The 18,431-nt window shown below is 38.1% G+C and overlaps 2 protein-coding genes across 2 annotated transcripts; one reads left to right on the top strand and one right to left on the bottom strand.

The window, feature by feature from the left end:
- The first annotated feature begins 6,749 nt into the window (after positions 1 to 6,749).
- Fcer1a (Fc fragment of IgE receptor Ia) lies at positions 6,750 to 11,911 on the top strand. Its single transcript, XM_004639996.2, has 5 exons — positions 6,750 to 6,820; positions 7,245 to 7,265; positions 8,071 to 8,325; positions 9,702 to 9,980; positions 11,543 to 11,911. Exons 1-5 carry the CDS (start codon positions 6,766 to 6,768, stop codon positions 11,707 to 11,709), a joined length of 777 nt encoding a protein of 258 aa, XP_004640053.1. The 5' UTR covers positions 6,750 to 6,765; the 3' UTR covers positions 11,710 to 11,911.
- Positions 11,912 to 17,281: 5,370 nt separating this feature from the next.
- On the bottom strand, positions 17,282 to 18,229 carry LOC101569122 (olfactory receptor 10J4-like). Its single transcript, XM_004639948.1, has one exon. The coding sequence runs from the start codon at positions 18,227 to 18,229 to the stop codon at positions 17,282 to 17,284; it is 948 nt and encodes a 315-aa protein (XP_004640005.1).
- Between the last annotated feature and the right edge of the window lie 202 nt (positions 18,230 to 18,431).

Genomic DNA, 18,431 nt, shown 5'->3' with positions numbered 1-18,431 from the left:
TTTATTGAAGAGTTTGAGGAAGACTGAGATTAAATCTTCTCTAAATTTCTTATAAAATTCAGCTGTGAATCCATCAGGACCTGAGTTTTTCTTTGTTGGCAAGTTTCTGATTACATTTTAAATTTCATTGACTGATATTGGGTTATTCAGAGTTTTAATGTTCTTTATTCAGTTTTGGCAATTTGTATATAACTAGGAATCTGTCTATTTCTTAAGTATTTTCCATCTTATGAGCAAAGATTTTCTAAGTAGGTATTGATGATCTCTGAATTTTCATAGAATCTGTGGTAATTTCATTCCAGACAGCTGGAATTTTAGTATTTTCTTTTTTTCATGAGGTTGGGTAGGGGCTTATCAATTTTATTTAATCTTTCGAAGAACCAACTATTTGATTTATTAATTCTTTGTATTGTTTTCTTTGTCTCAATTGCACTAATTTCTGCTCCGATCTTTATAATTTCCTCTCTTGTTTGGACTTTGGGCTTGATTTGATCTTCTTTCTCTAGAAGTTCGAGGTGCAGTAGTAAGGCATTTACTTCTTGTTCTGTTTTCCTGATGTGTGTATTCACCACTATAAATTTCCCCCTGAGAACTACTTTCATTGCACCCCAGTAATTCTGCTAAGCTGTGTTTGAATTTTCATTTTATTGCAGATATTATTTAATTTCATCTGTGACTTATTGGTTGCAGAGAAGGGTGTTATTTAATTTCCATGTGTTTATGGGATTTTTGTAGATTTATTTGTTGCTACTTTCCAGTTTCATTACACTTGGTCAGATAATACGCATGGGATAATTTCAATTCTCTTGCATCTACTTAAGTATGATCTATGGACTAGTATGTGGTAAGTTTTAGAGAATGGTACAAGTGCAGCTGAAAATAATGTGTATTCAGATGTTGTTGGGTGGAAGACTTTGTAAAAGTCCAAGTCCATTTGTCCGAAGATTTCTTTCAGTCTGCTACCTCTTTAATGAGCTTTTATCTAGTTGATCAACTTCTTTGACATAATGTGTTAAGGTCCCCCATTAAGATTGTTATTGGTTATTTGATTTTTCATGTCCTTTACAATTTGTCTTAGATAGATAGGTGCTCCCATTTTTGGTGCCTACCTATTTATAATTATTATCACTTCCTTTTGAAATATTCCCCTAATAAGTATGTAGTGTCCTTTTTATCTCATTTAATCATTCTCGGTTTGAAGTTTACATTGTCTGCAAACAGAATAGCTGCTCCTGCTTTTCTTCTGAGTTCCTGGGACATGGCATACTGTATTCCACTCTTTGACTTTCAGCGTATGACTTTCCTTTTGAGTTAAATGTGTTTCTTGTACACAGCATGTTGAATTTTGTTCTTGATCCTCTCTACCATTCTATTTCTTTTAATTGGTGAATTGAAATCATATACATTGGTGGTTATAATTCATATGTATTGGTTTATTTCTGTCATGCTGCTTGTTCCTTATTTTCCCATGTTTAATTGCTGGTCCTACTTGCTGCTTTCTTTTTGTTGGTGTTCTTGGAATTGGGGTCACTTTGATATTTTTCTAGAATGTCCTTCAGTATTCTTTGTAGGGTTGGTTTGGTGGTCATGAATTTCTTTAATTGTTCTTTGTCATGGAAATATCTTACTTCTTAAATAATTTTGAAAGATAGTTTTGCAGGGTATATCAATCTGGTTTCAAAGTTGTTTTCTTTAAGGATTTCAAATACTTCACTTCAAGCTCTTCTTGACTTGATGGTTTGTGTTGAGAAATCTGCTGTGATTCTGATAAGCTTCTTTTAAATCTGATCTGTTTTTCTGTTCCAAGAGCCTTTAATATATTGTTCTTGGTGCTGAATTTCTGGGATTTTGATTATTATATGCCTGAGTGTAGATCTATTTTGGTCAATGCTTGCAAGTCTATAGGCCTCCCTTACCTGTATATCAGATTCATTCCCCATGCTTGGGAAGTTTTCTGCCATCTTTCTGCAACAGTCTTTTTATGTCATCAAAAGACTCCTTTTTCATTGACACCTATAAGTCTTACACTCATCTTTGTGTCACCTTGTATCTGATGCATTATTATTTCCTGCTTCCTTGTTTCTTTTAAGATATCTTTCCTTTCCTGGTAACCAACTACCATGATATCTTGAAGGCCTGAAAGTCTATTTTAGTTTCATTCAGATAGTTTTTCCAGCTTTAATGGAATTTTTAATTTCTTGTATATCTCTTTGAATCTATTTCATTCATTCTATTTCTTTTCCTATGATGTTCATTCTAGATTTCTATCATTTTTGTCCTAGATTTATTCCTTTATTTTTCTATCAATGTCTTCTTCAGATATGCTCAGTGATTCTTTCATTATGGTTATCCTTCCAGTTTTACTTGAGACATTATTTCTGATCTGACTTCCTCTATACCAATCTGCAGTTGTTTCTTTACTTCAGTTGCAATCATTTCAGAGATTTCAGGTGTATGACTTTCATTTTTGTTCTATGCTAACGTCTCCTGGACTTGTTCTGGGTGGGCTGGGCTTGAGATTGCATTTTATCTTTTTTTTTTTTTTCTTTTTGACTCTTTCTACTTTTTGTTTTGTTTTGTTTTGTTTTGTTTTGGTTTGGTTTGGTTTGGTTTGGTTTGGTTTTTTGGCAGAACCGGGGATTGAACTCAAGCGCTTGCACTTGCCAGGGAAGTGCTTACTCCACTGAATCATCTCCCCGGCCCCTGTGTTTTACTTATTTGTCTTGTCATTTTCTGTTTCAGAAAGAACTCTTTATTTTGATTTCTGTGACAAGACTTGTGAAATTTTGATAGTAGGTAGCTATATCACTATTATCACTATTATCATATTCCTATCACTCCAGGAAGAGGTTGTTCTACAATAATATTGTCTGTGTTAGAGATTCTTGGTTTGTGTTTGTCCTAAGAGCCTTCCTTCTCACTTAATTGAGAATGGGAGGTTGGTTTCCATTTGTGATTATCCTTTATTTTTTATTTAATTTAATTAATTTATTTATTTGTATTTAGTGAAAGGTCTACAGGGTCTCACTACATAGATTGGACTCATAGTGATTCTCCTGTTTTCAGTCTCCCAAGTACTAAGATTATAGGCACACACCACCACACTCAGTATTAATCGCCACCTTAGCATTCCCTGGGGGCAGGGCTGACATAGCAGGTCGAGGAGCAAACCTCTGATCCATGTGTCCACTGAAGGAGACACTTTAATCCACTGAGCTATCTGGCCAGCCCCCATTTTCCTTTAGCTGTAAGGGCTTTGGTGAGGTTACTATCCCAATATTTCCCAATATTGTTACCCAAGGGAGAATAAGTGGTTAAAACAGATATGATATCCTAGCTGTAGTTGTACAATTAGCAATAATGATAACATCAAGAAAAATTTAGAAATTAACAAATTTTGATAACTGTTGGTTTTGTACTTTAGACCATAGGAGCAAAGTCCATAGTTATACAAAGAAAAAAATTGTAAATTGGGAATTTGTATGCAAAATGCTTTTCCTTGTTAGAGTGGATTTACCTTGTGTTCCTCTAGCCAGACCAAATTGCCAAGTTCTAGGTGCTTCACTTCATGCAAGGCAATGGGACAGGCATTTGGATTCCTCTGGCCAAGCTAGTTACCCAGAGTTGTGAGCACCTCTATGCTAGTTCCTGTTCCTCCAAATGATCTAGTTTCCCCTAGTTTGTTTCTCTGGTTACCTGTTCTTATGTGCTTTGTGTACCTGAGTTTACATGCTTTAGCTGCCTGTCCTTACATGCTGTGAGTACTTGAGCTTGTATGATTTCCATACCTGAACTTACATGCTTTGGATGCCTCTAACATGGTTTGGGGACTTGTACATATGTGTTTTGGATGCCTGTATTTATATGCTTTGGGTACCTGTACATACATGTTTTGGGAATTAGAGTATTGCTTGTTTCTTCTTATGTTCATGCTTTTGGTCAATCTTGTTTTATACTTTTATTTGCAAAGTTGGTCAAGAAAGTAACTTGGTTTGTGTTTTTGAGTTTTAATAAAGCTTTTAAGTTTTAATAAAAGTTTTAATAAACTGCTTTTGTTGAGTCTGCTACCAATATGCCTTATATCAATGCTGGAGATTTATGCAAAAACTTTAGAATGGTGAATCAAATGAAAGTAGTCTATCATTAAATTCTATTCTCTTCAAACTAGGACTACTATTTTTCTATTGCCTCGTCCCAGATCAGCTAACTAGAAAGTACTTGGCTAACTAGAAAGTGCATAAACTGAGAGACATCCTTTAAATAAGAAGAGTCACAAAAGTGACTATATCTGATAAACAACTTTATTATAGGACAACCATCCTAGAATAAAGAGAAACAAAAAAAATCCAAACAAATTTTCAACAACAACAACAAAAAATGTAAGATCTGTTCCTGACATTTCCAGGGTCCAAGGATTCAAATGTCACTACTGGACAGTGCCTCAAATATATATCTTTGTCAACTTCTCCTTATCTCTGTCTCCCTTAACTCCATCAAATCTGTATTATAGTGTTTCCTTATCCTACTTTCCTCTGAGTATGGAAAAGAGTGAGATTGGTTAGATAAATTACACAAGCATAATTTACTGGTTGTTGAACAAAGCATCCTACGTTGGTTTCTGGTTGCCTCAACCCAGTCCACATTCATATTTCTTCTAAGAACATTTAGTAAGTAATGGCAGGGAAAAAAGAAGATATAATTACTAAATATGTTTTACATGTTAGATGTTATGGGATGCATTATACATGCTTATTATCTTATCAATCTCATGATAAAGCCATGATCTGGATATAATTATTGTCCCCATTTTATAAGTAAACCTCAAACACATAAACATTAGGAGTATTTGAAGTTGAGTCTCCACGCTGAGATGGCAATTGACACTGGGTATGGGGGTACACTCCTGTAATCCCAGTTCTTGGGAGGCTGTAAACAGGCGATCACTAGGAGTCCAATCTAGTAATGAGACCCTGAACACCCTGTAGACCCTCCCCTAAAGATACAAAAAAGTATAAGAAGCCAAATCTCTAAACTTACATATAAATCCATACATATTAATGTACTCACAGTAAAACAAATCAAAACATGTATCTTACACCTTTAAAAATAACTTGCTACTGTCTTTAAAATCTCACTAAAACGCTGTATGCCATGCAGCTGAAATCAGTCACTAATCAGTCTTATGTAAAAGTTTCTACTTACAAGTCTTTTTTAGAGCCGTATCCTCTCATCTGATAGAAAGTTAAAAGTTTTACATAGTACTTTATGGGGAGTGGCTTTGAGATTAATTCAATGCACCTAATTTAATTTCATTCAACAGTCTCTGGGTAAAAGCACAGCATGATGACATAGTGAGTACCTCAGTCACTTCAGCTGTGAAAGGGGCTCCTTCATACTCTAGAATTTTGGCAAATATCAAGTTAATACTTCACATTAAAAAGGAAAATTTAGTAAATGTCAACCTATTATGGGCATTCAGGACATCACTGTCTCCAGTGTCATCACTAACACTGACCTGGTGCTAAAAAGATGAAAATGAGTCTGAAGGGTACTAGAGAGGGGAAAAAAAGATGTCAAGGTAAGAAAAAAGTGTTCATGATGAATGATCATAAATTTAAAAATCGATCTAAGCTGAGAATAAAATCAAATAGATGTTAAAACACCTAGGATCTGCTTTCCTGTGTCATGAATCAGATCAGCACCCAACAGTTGAAGAGTCTCTAAAAGTCTCTCCAATTTGACCAGTCAGATAATAATCACCTGTGAATCAGGTGAAATGTTGATCTGTAGATGAGTATGTCAGCAGGAAATTAAGTAACAAGATGGGTGGTGCCTCAAATTTCACCAGTTGCTGAAATTCTTTTGAGGTTCGTTTCTAACAGAGTCCCTAGAAATATTCCACCACTTGAACATGTCGTAGAAAGAGTGACCACTAAAACTGCCAAAGTTCTTATGCCTACTGCTCCCCAGATTCCCTGTGGCCCCACAAAGAGGAGGAACTTGCCCTCTACTTACAGAAGAACAGCAGAGCTAACCAGAGGAGGGCAGACCCATCCACAGAAGCAGCCACCTCCTTTTGAGGTTCATCTCTTCATTTCAGATTTTAGCAACTGGTGGACAAACGCTGGAATGCACACATGCACCTATGCGCGCGCGCACACACACACACACACACACACACACACACACACACACACAATGTATCATAGTGGCTGAGGGTTCAACTCTGGGTTTGCATTTTATATCTTTGAACCACATGGTGGTCACTTATTAGATAGTACCCTAAACGTTCCTAAGATTCAGGTTTCCAATCTACAAAGTGTAGACAGTGATATTACCTAATTCATAGAGATTTTGCAAAAAAAAATGAACAAAATATGAGATATTCATCATAGTGTCTGGCATATATTGAGATGTTTGGTGGTTAATCTCATTTTGCTCTCTCCTGCATCTCAATTTCCTAAGCTGCAAATTGAATAATTGTGCATGGGTTGAGAGTTTAACAGAGCCTTAGAGCTGTGCCTAGACTTATGCCTATCCCCCATCCCCCATGTTTTGGGTGTGCATATGGAAGTATGGGGGGGACTAGAATAAAAGGATAAAGATAAAATTGCTCTGAATATTATCTCTGGAAAGAGAAACAAGCACAGGCATAGCTGAGTTAACCAGATATGACACATACAACATTTCCTTCTCCTTTTTGGTTTCAAGCCTATTTTTGAGGCTATAGATTCTACCCAGTAGGCACCTGGAGGCAAAGAGGAGATGGCTGCTGCTGTGGATGGGTCGGCCCTGCTCTGGTTAGCTCTGCTGTTCTTCTGTAAGTAGAGGGCCAGTTCCTCCTCTTTGCGGGGCTACAGGGGATCTGGGGATCAGCAGGCACAAGAACTTTGGCAGTTTTAGTGATCACTCTTTCTAGGACATGTTCAAGAGGTGGGATATTTCCTAGAGACTCTATTAGAAATAATTGGAAAGCAAAGGAAACTGGGTTGAGCTACAGCTGAGGGGAAAGAAGATGGAGAGCCTGATTCCTTAGGGATACCTTGACATCCCCCAGAGGTAGATGCTAGATTGCTAAGGAAGATGGGAGGACAGAGGGAAAATAGAAGCCCACTGTGCAGCTGGGTCTGATTCCTAAGAAGATATGTGTTCTGAAAGCTCAAGGGACACAGATCTCAGCACCATGTCCAGAGTCCCAAGGGCTGTGAGAAAGATACTGATTTATTGTCTCTGGATTTTTGCAGCTCCTGATGAGATGCTAACAGGTAAGTTCTCTCTCCTTGTGCCCTCAGCATTTGCAAGTGCCTAGGCATTCCTCTTTCTCACAGTTTGCCTGCATTCTCTCACTTCCATTTTCTGATGAGAATTAATCTACCCTTCTTTGGTCAGCCTACTTTCCCTCTCAAACTTATCTACATGTCTTAGCCTCCTTCCAGGGTTTTTGCTTCCTTCCACTAGATTTGAATTATTTTATAATTGAGAATGCTGTAGCAGATTAAGTTACTTGCTGGAGTTACACATCTAAGAACAACAGCAACAAAATGGATTCTAGCCTAGTCCCTCATGCCTGAGTCTAGTTCTCCTTCAACTGAAGCACCCTTTTGTCACACCATCTACCCACTTTCTTGGCCTCTGTTCAAATTCACACCACATCCCTTTGCTCCTGGAAGCTGTTGGAGACCCACTGTCTTGGTGCGTTTCACTTCCTTGCCAAATTGACATATAGTTTTCACTTTATACACACTTATAAGTAAGTAGACATAAAATCTAGATCTTGGAAAGACCATGTATATTTCATCAAGTCAAATCAATACATTTTTATTAGTACATGTTTGCAGTATATAACTATTACAATTATTGTGGAAAGTTGGTAAATGTACATACTACATCTTAATTCTCTTATTCACCCCATTCACAGAAATTTCCCTGACCCTTCCACACTTCCCTTAGGAATTAGGACAGAATACAAGCAATACAAGGGTGAACTGTTTGTTATTGACTCTAGGCATATTTGTGGCTTTTTATGATTTTTCCTTCTAATTCTCTTTCTATAATTTTATCTTCTTGAAGCCCCTCAGAAAACGGTGATCACCTTGAGCCCCCCGTGGAACAGAATCTTTGAAGGAGAAAGTGTGACTCTTACATGTAGTAAGAACAATCACACTTCAGACAGCTCTACTAAGTGGTTTCACAATGACACCAACTCTGCAACAACCACTTCAAAGTATACCATTGTAAATGCCACACTTCAAGACAGTGGGAAGTATGAATGTCAGTACCAAAATTTGAGGAGGAGTCAACCCGTACACCTGGAAGTGTGCAAGAGTAAGTTTCAGGGATATGGAAATGCATATCTCCCGTTTGGTAATGTCTCATTGATAGATGGGGCAATATAAGTTATTCTAAGGGCGCAAGGATTGGGGTAAGACTCTGGGCTTTCCACTGAATATGTCTCCATTCTTCTCCTATACCCACTCCTTATGACAACCTTTTAATCTTCTTTCAATGTTCTGGTTACCCTCAATATTATTCCTGTACTCTTTTTCTTTTTTCTGCCTCATCACAAATGTACATTATGTGGTCAAATGCAACACTGCAAAACAGGACCAAAAGTCTTGACCTAAAAATTTACTCTGAATAATCCATGTGCCATGACTTAAATATTAGGTTAATTATGAAGGGTATCTGTATACATTCTTCATGTCATTTATTGTCACTCAAAAACAGCTCTTACGTTTGTTTCACTCACATCCTGCCAACAATTAGCACAACATATTGCATGAGGGGATTGATCAGTAAATGTTGGCTGACCAAAGTAATGATTTAATTTGGATGGATAAATGAGTGTTGCACTTTTCTCTCCAGTGAAAGTAAATATTTTAACATCTGTATGTAAATTCCATTTATGAACTAAATCAGTATAAGACAGAATCTTTACTTACTTGTAATATAGAAAAGTCCTTAAGGATTTCTCCTACATAAAATGTGCTTGAACAAGTCAGTCATCTTCCCATTTGAGTATTTTCTTTTATCAATGCTTTTCAATTATCACAATGACAATAGGTCTCAGATTTTATTGACTTGTCATTCACAATATTTTTTTGAGATAACAGGAATTGAACTCAAGACCCTTGCACTTGCCAGACAAGCACTTATTCTACTGAACTATCTCTCCGGCCCCAGCACAAATATTTTTTGAGTATCTATCAATTGCTAGGCATTGTGTTAGGTACTGGAGAAAACACAACGAATGAGGCAAGACCTCTAACTCTACGAAACATAGAGCTAATTGGGAATGAGAACATTAGACTATGAATGCCACAAATATTTTAAATGGCTGCACATGTTTTAAAGAAGTTTTAAGTCAAACTCTAAGCATTACTTTGTGTTTACTTTCAATTTCTTTATGAGATGTGAGTTGAGTTAATGATGATCTATGGTTTCTGACACACATTTTACTTGTGATCCTATTTGATCTATACCAATATCTATCATCTATCTCGTGATGCTATATCTGCCTATCTATATATAATTTATTTATTAATAATCTAGCTATATAGTTATTTCTTATCTATACTATCACCTATATATTGATGATCTATCTATAATCTACCTATTTATAATGCCCCCCCTTTTTTCTTCCACATACCTCCTTTCTCTTCATTTGTTGCTAAATGAATAACATAATGGCTACTCCTCAGACTGGCTGCTCCTTCAAACTTCTGCGGAGATGGTGCCAGAGGGCGAGTCCCTATCCCTGAGGTGTCATGGTTGGAAGAATGTGACCATCTACAAGCCAATCTACTACAAGGATGGCCAGGCTTTCAAGTACTGTTATGAGAACAGTGTCTCCATTACCATTGCGACTATGGGACTTCCTAACAGTGGTACTTATCATTGCTCTGGATTTTTTAGCCCCAAGCACTGGGAGGAGGATTATAGATATTATTCTGAGCCCCTCATGATTACTGTCCAAAAAGGTGAGTTGGTAAAGGGAAAAAATAATAGTCCATAGCAGTGGAAGGGAGAAAAATCTATGTGAGCCTGAAGTGTTAGCAGTTTATAGAATCAGGGTAACTATGATTACTTAGAAAAGTCAATAGGTTTGCAATGAGGTAATCAAAGTTATAGCACATACCTCAATCCTAGAGCACTTTTTTAAAAATGATAAGGCAACATACCTGTTCACAGTTGAACTGTGGAGTTTTTGTGAAGATTAGCATGTTAATATTTATTATATGACTTTGTAAACTTTTAAGCAATATATAGATGTTAGAGATTGTAGTTTTTTGGGCTTTTTTTGTTTGGTTTTTTGTCTCAAACTTATCTGTTTCTCCTGAGGGAAGGATTTAAAATTATTGAATTGAAAAAGGAGTTCCAAAGATGAAGGAACAAAGGTTGTGAAGTGTAAGAAGAGTCTATTCTATCTTAGGAGGGCTACAAAAGAAATCTTACCAGTTAATAAAACCATATGCCTGGGTCTTGTGGGACAAGGAAAAAGGCTTGATGTGAGTGAGTAGGCAGGTGGACTGCCTTTAAGGCCCATAGGAAAATCTTCTCTTCCCTAATCTTATACACAACAGGAAAAACCTTTGAAATATTTTCATTGCAAGGAAGAAGTTAGATATATTTTTTAGGTATGTTGATAATTATGTCTAAGAAAAACATGGGACCAAAGTCAGAATTAAGCTTTGCTCACAGTTCTGTTAATGTGAGACCAATAGGTTATTTGTTTCTGAATTTCTCATGTGTAAAATAGAAGATTTGGCCTAAACTCCACTACAATCACCTAAGGAACTTAAAATAATATTAATATCTATGTTTCATCTCTTTAGATTCTTATCTGATTGGTTTGGGGAGAGGGATGGGCATCAATACCTTTAAGAGGGTCTTTCAAGTGATAGTTATGTTGGCTTGGTTTTAATATTTTTCATGGCAAGACCAAGGTCCTTAGTTTAATTCCCAGTACCAAAAGAAAAAAAAAGTGATGGTCATGTGCAGCCAAGGTTGAGAAACCCTGCTTCTTAAATGATTTCTCTCTGTGATAGTTGGGAGTTCTATAATTCTAGAAAAATCATCACCATGTAATCAGAATAACAGAGCCATAAAACAGTAAAGCTGGAAGGCAACATAAATACTCCAGTACTTTATGTTCAAGAAACAATGGCTAATTAATGAAAAACAAGACACTGGTGACCTCTTGACTCCACTCTGTCTCGCTTTACTCCAAATTTCATATGGTGACCATGTAAGCTTCCAGAAAAGAGTCATTTTTTCTGTGAGTTTTCTCTGGAGCATATTGATTAAAGGGAAGATTTTGGACAGGGTTTCCTGGGAAATATTTAGTTCTCCTTGGGCCTCCAGGGGACACAGCCTGTGTAACGTAATCTCCTGCATGACTTTTCTCTGTTCCTGGAGGACTCATCCTACTAAATTGGAGGATCGTCCTTAGTCTTTCTCTTAAAGAAGATGAAGTTCTGAATGTCACTCTTCAGTTGCTATTGTGAGTCATGTTTCTTGTTGCGTCTGTGTTCTGCTCTAGCTCATCCAAGCAAGTATATCTGGCTGCAGCTCACTATCCCTCTGTTGGTGATGATTCTGCTTCTGGTAGATACCTGGTTATATGTCTCCACTGGTGAGCAGTTCAAATCTTTCTTGAAGAGGAAACCCCTGAGAAAGGCAACAAACTGTGAGACTCACATCCTGTAGCAGACCTCCAAAGGAATGATGCTGTTGTCTAAGAAGCAGTTTGCAACAGTCTTTTTTTTTTTTTTTTTTTTTTAACAGCATAAAGAATTGCTTTTCATTTCTCCAACACAGCTCTCAAAATACGTGGAAAAAAATCTGTGGTCAAGGATTTATAGAACTCCCTCACTAAATCAAATGTGACTGGTTATGTGGCATGTAATACTACATGCTCAATAAAAATTAGTTGAGTAAGTACAACAATGAGCAGACTCATTTATTGTTAGTCTTTGCAAAAGGGAGCTGAATTTGAAAAAAATAAGTATGAGACCATGTAACATGATGCTTCTGAATATTCAATATTCACTAGCCTTTTTTTTAGTTCTAAGAACCAGAATTATGAAGATCAAGATTTAAAATATCTTCTCATGACAGTAGTAAGCTAGAAATGAAGCAATATGGTAGGAAGCTGTTGAAGTTTATAATATGCATTTTCTTTCTCCACCTTATTTTATTTAAACTTCTTCCTTTTGCCTGAATCCTGGTACTTGGAGAAGAACTCAGGGCCTTGCTTTCCAAGTGGGTACTTGTGCCACTGAGCTATATCCCCAGGCCACTTTTGACCTAATCCTGTCCTAAGGAATTGACCTTGGAAATGAAGTTCAGTCTAAGAATTTTGTTATTATTTTGTCCCTCTAATTTGTCCCAAAATTATACCTTACATTTATGTTATGAACACATTAAACAACCACTTTGGAAAAAGCAAATAATAATAATAGTCAAAACTGTTGTCTCTCAAGATAAGACTGAATATTTGTCAAACAAAGGAACTAAACAGTTTGGGTGTGTTTATTTTCACTTTCAATGTTGCCATTGAAAGCTTGAGTCTACCACACAGAATGAATGTCATTAAATTTCCCTCCTAAAATTCCATCCATTGGAAAGAGAAAAACCATACAGGAGAAGACATTGCTCCAAAGATCTTTTACTTTCTAGATTTGTGATTTGGGAAGATCTTCTTGTACCACTATTGGTCATAATGTTCTATTGAAAAATTAAGAATCATAATACTCATCCAGGGCATAACTCTTTCTGCCCCACTGTCCATGACGTGGTTCAACTGGGGCCTGAAGGAAAGCCTCAGTGAATGGAGGCTCAATATGAGTTCATTGCAGAGAATAAGATCCGGGGACATCTAGTTCACCCAAGCTATGCAATAATTAGTAGAAAATGAGCATCCAGAAGAGAAATTTATAAATATTATTTATTAGACCTAAAAGTGCCATGCTTTAATGCAATGTTTCTGGAGCAGAGACAAGACAATAATTATGTGAGCCATTCTTTCCTTTAGCTTTATCCCTCCTTCTAGACAGGCATCTGATATGAACTATTTTCACAGAATCTTTCCTTTTGGTTTTCTTTACTCATTATAGAGAGATAAGAAATGGTCAGATCCCCATTGAGCAGACAGTCACTTGTTTCATGTAACAAGGATTGATGGGTGGAGGGAGATACTCCCTGAAGCAGTGTGCAAGAGGTCCCCACAGAAGGTTCCCTGGCATTCTAGGAAAGAATCCCTTGTGGCACTCCAATGCTTACCTCATCTCACATCCTTGAAGCCAGTACATGCATTCAGGACACCTTGCTCCAGTGACTTCTGCAGAAGTCAGCATCACATGGGGAATACCTTGTTCAAACTTTGTCAGATGTGGGTCTGAAGCCAAAGGACTCAGAGTTAAGACCTGTAAGCTACTTAATGTGTATGGAAAATCCAGTGTTGATCAGCTTAACATACATGTCCTCAGTTTTGATATTCTTGCACATCACAATTCACATTTGTTCCCCTTTTATTCTCAGTCTGAGCTTGAAGGGCTGTGGATAGAGGACAGAGATGGAGGTTCAAGTGACTACTAACAGCTGAGGGATTGGGCCAGTTCATTGCCAGTCTCTGAGAATCTCTTTCTTCTTTGAAAAATGAGGAGTTTGGACAAAGTATCCTGTTAGGTCCCTCCAGCCCACACATGTGTCATTCATTCCTCTGTCACTCAATTGCCATGTTCTGGTGATCCACTCACAGAGCAGCCAGAAGACATTGGCAGGAAGCTGCAGTGTGAACTTATCATGCTCCACACATTGGTCCTTCTTCTCTTCCTGTGTTCTCTCATGAACCTAAATTCTGTGTTCATTTCAGGCCCTTGTCCGCCAGTTCTTTCTTCTTGTTATCTTCTTGATGGTCACTCAAAGCCTACTCAAGAAAGAATGCAGAACAGAGTTAAAAACTGAGAGTTTTGTAACTTTCAGAGGGTACCATGTCTAAAGGAGTCTTTTTAATTTACTACATATATGTTTTCTATTGACACCAGAGAAGGACTATGTTATATAGATGACTAGAAGAACTCATTTCAGGTTCACTCTTTTGGTCCCTCTGCTGCTCTGATCTCTTAACCGATGGGTCTAGCCCAGAGCACAGAGCACAAATCCTCAGGAGTTCCCTATTGCTAAGAGATGGTTTCTATAAATCAAGGCACAGTTTCCTATTTCTGGCTAAAGGAATAGACGTTTCTCAGGATATGTCCAGTTTGGACACTCAGTCAGAAGACTTATTTAGTAATCTGAGGAAGTGAGAATTCAGGAAAGGCTATTCTCGTCCTTCTTCCCACCAAGTGCGAAATGAAAAGAGCAGAAGCATCTTTCTGAACTGAGACATAAAATCTTTCTCATGGATGCCAGAGGCACCTGAGGATAAGCGGGGACTGGCCAGGCCCTCAGATGCCATCAGAGAGTAGGGTTGCTTTCCAGACTTAGATTATGTGTTCCGTACTGAAAAGTTACATCCAAGTCCACATCCTCATCTGATACACCATCAACCTCCACAAAATTCTCCCCAAAATCCTTTTATTCTATACAAATGTGCCCAAGATCACGACCAGACTCACTTGTTTACATAATTGATAAGCACTCCCATACTGAAACTGGAAAATCACAGCCCCTCTTTCACTATTTCCTGTGATGGTTGAATTTCAACATAACTCTGAGACTGGTCAGCAATCTCTCTGCAAGGTCAGGGTACCCAGCTGCAATGAAGCTGAAATTACCTTCTGTGAATTGAAAGGGGAAAAAGTTTTATTTTCTCACCATTTTTCAAAAATTGACATTACACAACTGTCATCTAAATTGATTCATGGTAAATATAACTCAATAAATAGAATATAAATATTTTTTTTAAAAAATCAAGCTGTAAAAGTCATTTATCTACCCTTACTAAAATATGTTAAGGCTAGACATTGTACTCTCTACTTATGCCAGTTTTTCTAGAAATGGGATGCTAAAATTGGACTCTCAGCTTATCCCAGCTGTTCTAGAAATGGGATCTTATAATGTTGCCTGTTTTCATCACTGGGAAACAGACTCTAAGATGCAAATTTCAGTGCAGGAACTTTACTCAAAGTGATCTCGGGTTCTGCTCCTGTGCATGAATGAAGAAAACAGGGTGGAACAAACAACATATTGAAGTGTGGAGCAGTGACAGCAAACACCTCCACCATCTCACAAAGGAACACTATGGGGTGTGCAGAGAGTTTCCTACTTATCTTACAGGCGGTTCCCTGAAGTAGACAAGCACAGGTGGCAGTACCTCCTTAGTTCATTAGGCAGAATGAACTAAGAAGCAGCAGCTCCAGAGGAAGGTGGGCTCCTAAAGTGGAACTCACCGAGAGCTCTCAGCCCCTGTTTGTGCCAGCACTGGAGAAGACACATGGAAGTTTGAGTGGCCCAAACTTGGTGTTGAATTATAATACCCCACAAATTCATCTTCAGTAAAAGATGCTGTTAAATTGATCATTAGACATTTAATCAGTAGCTTTGAACCATGTCAAACAGTACCATTATGCAAAACATTCTTGAACTGCGTTTTGACCAATGGTACCGAAATGAACTGGCTAACATCTCTGGAAATCTGGACACTAAGGCAAAAATATCTTTTCTCCCCAGCCAGAATGCAGAAGCCAGTTGTTGTTGTTGTTGTTGTTTTTCCAAATGACATATGTTAGCTTGACTTAAGGATTATTTCATTCTGCAGGCTTCTCTCAATCTCGGCAGCTGGAGTTGCGATGGCACTTCCAAGAATGATGTCTTGCCTTTATGGCTTCATACCCCTGGATCAGATGGCTTCTGCATGTTAAGTAAACTATGTGAACTTATGGCCTGACAGTCTCATTGTATAGAAAGTTAGAGTGGAGTGGGAAAACGAGACAGAAATCCTTCCTTATCTCAGCATGCCTACTTTCATCTTCTGTGATGCTTAGACATGAAATCCTATTTAGAACTCATGATGGAAATTTGGTGGGATTAAAAAAAAATCTTATACAGAGTAACCACAATAACTTTAAGAGCTTCTGCATAAGTACATTAAACCAAAATTTGGGCTTCCATTGATTAATAAATATTTTCCAAGATTGTAGCTAAAATGCTTATGATTATAATAATAATTCAGAGAGTTTGGGTCTGTCCCACAAAAGGAAATTCTCAAACACTACCCTGTTTAGCTCTGTGTTGAAAGGGTGAAAGGATTCAACAATTTGGCCTGGTTTCTTTTTCAATCAGATTTTTCTTATCTGGACATGGATTTCCAAGCCTATGGAAAAAGCCACACTGTATGCTCTGTGGCTGATGTTTTCTTCTGTTTCCCACTGTGCTCCCTATTCTTGGGTCAATTAGGGCAGCTCCATCCACTTGAAAGATGTGTCTTAGGCTTTTGAGGATTGCCCAGGTTGTATTACCATACTAACATGGAATAAAACAACATAAGAAAGCCTACCATAGAAGGGCATGGGTGTGTCTCCTGACTTACATGCTATAATTGTTGCACAAATTACTCCAGCATCCTTACCAACAACAAAGAAGTCTTTGAAATGGCTTCCAACTTTGATTATCACCAGCTTTAGAATGTTGCTATATTTGGTGTCTTACTGGAATTGTATCATTATGGTCCCCAGTTGTCTGAAGACAAAGATCCATTCTTATAGAGATATTCTTAGGTAATTTCTTTATTATGAATATCACCAAGTGCACCAGTGTGAACATAGATGGCACAATCTCACATCTGCCTCATTTATATAGCATAAACCACTGCATACACTATCACTGAGTGAAACCTTACAGTGGAATGCATTGTTGCAAGTCAAAATGTTCTCATAGGTGTAGCCATGAGGCTGTGCACAAAAGCATGTACAATGTTTAGCTTTGGAAATGAGGCAGGTCTAGATTTGAAAGAGTTGGGCAAAGAACAGAAAGCTGTGAAGAGACAAACAGAAAACAAGTAGATTGGATGAAGTTGGCATGTAAATGTGTGTTTAGCCTTTGGGTGTGTTTGATCCAAACATATTAATTTTCTCTCTACATTCATAAGTATATGGAAGTAATTTCTCAAAAACTCTGGGGATGGGTACAGAGAACAGGAACTGGACTGAAGGAATTCTCCAGTGAGCTCCAATGACTCTCACTCTGGTGTTTGTGATCTCACAGATGAAGGCCTTATCAAAGTAGCTCTCAAAGATGTATGGCCATACAATAAAAGAAGAGGACTTCATAACTTTTCCTAAGTGGAGATTGGTTTTCTTCCCAAAGCTTTGCACAGAGCATCTTTCACCTCCTTGTTCCTCAAGCTGTACACCAAAGGGTTCAGCAGGGGCGTGATGACAGTGTAGGTCACTGAGATGAGTCTGTCTTGCCCCAGGAAACTCTGAGACTTGGGCTGGAGATAGATGATTGAAGTGCAGCCATAGTGGATGATGACCACTGTGAGGTGGGAAGCACAGGTGGCAAAGGCTTTCTTCCTGCCCTCTGCTGAAGCAATCTTGAGGATGGTAGAGATAATGAGGACATAGGAGATGAAGACCACACACATGGGTAGAATAAGGACAAAGACACTGACAACAAAATTAATGATCTCATTGGCAGTGGTATTTGCGCAGGCCAGCTTCAGCAGAGGTCTTACATCACAGAAGAAGTGGGAGATGACAAAGGCATGACAAAAAGGCAAACTAAACACAGATGTTACCTGGATAATTGCCATGCTCAAGCCAATTCCCAGTGATCCCAAAGCCAACTGAGCACAAGTTCTCTTACCCATGATAACTGAATACCTTAAGGGGTTGCAGATGGCCACATAGCGGTCGTATCCCATGGCCATGAGTAAGAAGCAGTTGTTGATGCCAAAAGTAAGATAGAAGAAGAGCTGAGTGGCGCAGTCTTGAAAAGAAATAGTTGTCTGAGGACTCAGAAGACCATAAAGCATACGAGGAATGATGACAACTGTGTAGCATGTGTCAGAGATTGACAGTATGCTCAGGAAGAAGTACATGGGAGTATGAAGGTGGCGGTCCAGGTGAATAATGTTCACAATAATCACATTGCCAGACAGAGTCACCAGATACAGCATTAGAAAAATGACAAAGAGAACAAGCCTGTGCTGCCACCCAAAACTGGAGAAGCCTTCAAAGAGGAATTTGGTAACAGAAGTGTAATTAGGTTGGGATGTCAGCATTGCAGCTGGTCCAGGCTTAAAGGAAATGAGAAAAGGAAGGAAAGATATGATGAGTCAAATGTGAAGCACATTAGCCTGAACAAAGATGTCCAGTCCAGAGAGTGCCCAGTGCTGCTCCAGATCCTGGGGTTCACTGGCAATCAGCTAGTGATCATGTTCTCTGTCTTCTTTGTCCACCCTCCCTCTTCTTTAACACTGTAGA

This window comes from Octodon degus, unplaced genomic scaffold, assembly GCF_000260255.1.
Source record: "Octodon degus isolate 3935 unplaced genomic scaffold, OctDeg1.0 scaffold00116, whole genome shotgun sequence".
NCBI lineage: Eukaryota > Metazoa > Chordata > Mammalia > Rodentia > Octodontidae > Octodon > Octodon degus.
This window is presented reverse-complemented; position numbering and strand designations above follow the sequence as displayed.

Coding starts and splice junctions, on each gene's coding strand:
- Fcer1a (XM_004639996.2), top strand. CDS start 6,766: ATGGCTGCTGCTGTGGATGGGTCGGCCCTGCTCTGGTTAGCTCTGCTG. Junction 6,821..7,244: donor GTTAGCTCTGCTGTTCTTCT/GTAAGTAGAGGG, acceptor GGATTTTTGCAG/CTCCTGATGAGATGCTAACA. Junction 7,266..8,070: donor TCCTGATGAGATGCTAACAG/GTAAGTTCTCTC, acceptor ATCTTCTTGAAG/CCCCTCAGAAAACGGTGATC.
- LOC101569122 (XM_004639948.1), bottom strand. CDS start 18,229: ATGCTGACATCCCAACCTAATTACACTTCTGTTACCAAATTCCTCTTT.